The sequence below is a fragment of the Chroicocephalus ridibundus genome, unplaced genomic scaffold, assembly GCF_963924245.1.
Source record: "Chroicocephalus ridibundus unplaced genomic scaffold, bChrRid1.1 SCAFFOLD_308, whole genome shotgun sequence".
NCBI classification, from domain to species: domain Eukaryota; kingdom Metazoa; phylum Chordata; class Aves; order Charadriiformes; family Laridae; genus Chroicocephalus; species Chroicocephalus ridibundus.
In genome coordinates, this window is record NW_026961208.1 from 147,077 (window position 1) to 151,000 (window position 3,924).

Sequence of the window (3,924 nt, forward strand, 5' to 3'; positions counted from 1 at the left end):
GTCACCCTGTAACAGCTCCTCCATATCCACCTTGGCATCTCCTGGTCTCCCCCCATCGTGTCCCCTCTCATGGCCCCATCGTGTCCCCTTGGTGTCCCCAATGTCCCCATGGTGTATCCCCCTGGTCTCCATCTTGGCCACCTCCTGGTGTCCCACCATAGTGTCCCCTCTCACATCCCCCGCCATGTCCCCATGGTGTCCTCCATGATGTCCCCATGGTGTCCCCAATGTCCCCCCCATGGCATTCCCCCCCCAGCACCTCCTCCAGGCCATCAGCATCTTCCTCCTCGTGGCTCTGGTGGCCCTGGGGCCACCTCCCGGCACGCCTTGGCCACCACCACCTTTGCGAGTGTCCCCCTCCATGGCCCCAAACCCCACCCCCCACAAGCCCCACCCCCTTTTTGTGACCTGGCCCCACCCCACGGCCCCGCCCCACGCCCCACCCCCCTAAATTTGGGTCCCCATCAAAACCATTTCAACCACTGCTGCTTCTCCGTGCTCATGGGCTTCATGGGGTGGCGTGGGCGAGGAGACATTGTGTCCCTCGTCCCTCCCGGACACCCGGGTCCTTCCACGGGGTCATTAACTAATTAACTACATCGTTAGGGACCCCCATCTTGGATGAGGGAGGGGTTGGGGTCAGTCGTGGCGGCGGCGGCGGGGCATCACTCCTCATCGTGCAGCTTCTGCGGAGGGTGGGAGAGGAGATGGTGGGGCTCGGGGCAGGTTGTGGGTCAGCCGTGGGGCAGCCATGGGGTTAAGGGGGGGAGGTCTTACCTTGGCCCCGATGTCCCGGCTCTTGGCCCGCAGCTTGTTGACCTGGGACTCCGCGATGTCGGCGCGTTCCTCCGCCTCCTCCAACTCGTGCTGCGCCTTGCGGAACTTGGCCAGGTTGGTGTTGGCCTGGTCCTCCTGGGGGTGGGGGGCAGGGAGGTGGGGGGCCTCAGTAGGGCTGCCCCACAGCCACCAGCTGTCCATCCATACCACCATCCATCCCTCCTTCTCCTCCTGTCCCACCATCCATCCCTCCATCTCCTCCTTCTGTCCCACCATCCATTCCTCCTTCTCCTCCACTGGTCCCACCACCCTCCCACCCCTCCCCGGTCACCCACCGCCTCCTCCGCCTGCCGTTTATAGGCCTTGACTTTCATCTGCAGCTTGTCCACCAGGTCCTGCAGCCGCAGCAGGTTCTTCTTGTCCTCCTCCGTCTGCGGGGAAGAAGATGGGGCTGGAGCCTGGCCCGGGGCAGGGCCAGCTCTCCTGGGCCTCAGTGTCCCTGCCCGGGGACCTCCCGGGCTAGGGCTGGTGGTGGCCGAGCTCTGGGCCAGCTTCTCCAGCGCCTTGCGGCCACCAGGTCACCCTTCTGAGTCAACCATGTCCTTATGGCCACCAGGTCAATGTCGTCGGTCAACCATGTCCTCATGGCCATGAGATCAATGTCCTGGATCACCTGTGTCCCTATGGCCACCAGGCCAACGTCATGAGTCACCTATGTCCCTATGGCCACCAGGTCAACCTTCCGGACCACCCATGTCCCTGTGGCCACCAGGTCAACCTTCTGGGTCACCTGTGTCCTGATGGCCACTGGGTCAAACACGTTCCTATGGCCACCAAGTCAATGTCCTGGGTCACCCACGTCCCTGTGGGCACCAGGCCAATGACCTAGGTCAACATGTCCCTATAGCCACTGGGTCAACCATGTCCCCGTGGCCACCAGGCCAAAGCCCTGGGTCAACTGTGTCCCTATGGCCACTGGTCCAACCATGTCCCTATGGCCACGAGGCCAATGTCATGGGTGACCTGTGTCCCTGTGGCCACCAGGCCAACCATGTCCCTGTGGCCACCAGGCCAATGTCCTTGGTCAGCCGTGTCCCTACAGCCACCAGGTCAACCCTCTGGGTCACCCATGTCCTGTGGCCACCAGATCAACCTTCTGAGTCAACCATGTCCCTATGGCCACCAGATCAACTCTCCAGGCCACCCATGTCCCTGTGGCCACAGGCCAACCACCTTCTATCTCCATGGATGTAGAGGTGGCGGGTGATGTTCTAGCTCATTCCCGTCCCCGTGGCCACCAGCTGGACACCCAGTGGCCGTGCTGTAGTGGCCCCACCTGGTAGCTGAGCTCCTTGACGCGCCGCTCGGACTTGCGGAGGCCCTTGATGCTCTCGGCGTGTCGCTTCTGCTCGGCCTCCAGCTCGCTCTCCAGCTCCCTGCCCCGAGCCTCCAGCTTCTGCACCTGCTTCTTGCCCCCCTTGAGGGCCAACTGCTCGGCCTCGTCCAAGCGCAGCTGCAGGTCCTTGATGGTCTGTTCCATGTTCTTCTTCATGCGCTCCAGGTGGGCGCTGGTGTCCTGCTCCTTCTTCAGCTCCTCCGCCATCATGGCTGCCTGCCCCAGGAGAGAAGGAGCTCCACGACACATTCTCCAGCACCTCGTGGTGGAAGGTCCCCCTGGATGTGGGTCCCCCCCATGGCACTCACGTCGGTGATGGCCTTCTTGGCCTTCTCCTCGGCGTTACGGCACTCCTGGATGGCCTCTTCCACCTCCGCCTGCAGCTGCGAGATGTCCCCTTCCATCTTCTTCTTCTGGTTGATGAGGCTGGTGTTCTGGGGGGGGAGGACACGACCTCAGGCGGTGGCCGTGGGGCTGCTGGCCCATCCTTCTCCAGCCACACAGGACTTGGAGCCCCCCTCCCACCTCTGCAGGCTTCAAGGCTCTCCAGATGGAAGAGATCTTTGGGAACCCAACCCAGAAGAAGCCCATGGCCATGGTTCCTCCAGGCTTTGAGGGTCCACCACCCCTTGGAGGAAGGTGGGGTCTCACCTGGGAGTGGAGGAGCTGGACCCTCTCGCTGGCCTCAATCAGCTCCTGCTCGGCCAACTTGCGGGCCCTCTCCGTCTGCTCCACCACCGCCCGCAGCTCCTCCAGCTCCGCCTGCAGGAGGTTGTTCCTCCGCTCCACGATGGCGATGTTCTCCTTCAGGTCCTCGTTGGCCCGCACCACGTCATCCAGCTGCAGCTGGGTGTCCTGCAGGGCCACCGAGCGGAACAACAGTGACGAGGATGAAGATGGTGGTGGGATGGGACACCCCTCAAGTCCTCAGGGGCCAGACCCACCTTGAGGTACCCCTGCAAGGTCTTGACTTGCTTCTGGGCCTCGGCAGCCACACGGTTGGCATGGCCGAGCTGGATCTCCATCTCGTTGAGGTCGCCCTCCATCTTCTTCTTCAGTCTCAGGGCCTCGTTGCGGCTGCGGGTCTCGGCCTCCAGCGAGGTCTGGAGTGAGTCCACCACCCGCAGGTGGTTGCGCTTGGCCTGCTCCATCTCCTCGTCCTTCTCGGCCAGCTTGCGTTCGTAGTCCGCCTTCACCTGGTTGAACTCCAGCTGCGCCCTCAAGATCTTCCCCTCCTCGTGCTCCAGAGAGGCCTGGGGTGGGGTGGGGTGGGGGAAGAGAGGACGTTGAGGCCACGGAGGACACCAGGAGAATAGGGGGACGCCTTGGGAGGTGTCTGGGCTCACCTCAGCCTCCTCCAACGCGGCCTGAAGCTCCAGCTTCTCGGCGTCCAGCTGCTTCCGCACCTTCTCCAGCTCGTGGATGGTCTTGTGGCCAGCGCCCAGCTGCTCCGTGAGGTCCGAGATCTCCTCTGCCCGAGGCGGGGGAAGAAGATCCATCCCATCAGCCCCCGGGGCAGGTGGTGGAGAAGAAGGAGGTGGGCAGGGCCACGGTCTCACCTTGGAGGTTCTTGTTCTCCCTCTTGAAGGTCTCCAGGTGCTCCAGCGACTCCTCATAGGCGTTCTTCAGCTTGAAGAGCTCGGTGCTGAGGGACCTGGCCTCCTTCTGTGAGGCCTCCAGCTCTGTCTGCGACTCCTCGAACTTCTGCTTCCACTCGGACAAGATCTATGGGCAGGGGGGATACCACCAGG

The 3,924-nt window shown here is 63.1% G+C and overlaps 1 protein-coding gene across 1 annotated transcript; it reads right to left on the bottom strand.

Annotated features, from left to right (window-relative positions):
• Positions 1-486: 486 nt before the first annotated feature.
• LOC134509132 (myosin-7) lies at positions 487-3,895 on the bottom strand (the record flags this gene model as incomplete). The annotated part of the gene is made up of 9 exons (XM_063321611.1): positions 487-686; positions 778-912; positions 1,113-1,208; positions 2,114-2,389; positions 2,482-2,607; positions 2,825-3,028; positions 3,118-3,426; positions 3,520-3,644; positions 3,733-3,895. Coding segments are annotated over 9 exons (1,455 nt in total), but the record flags the coding sequence as incomplete, so codon positions are not given.
• Between the last annotated feature and the right edge of the window lie 29 nt (positions 3,896-3,924).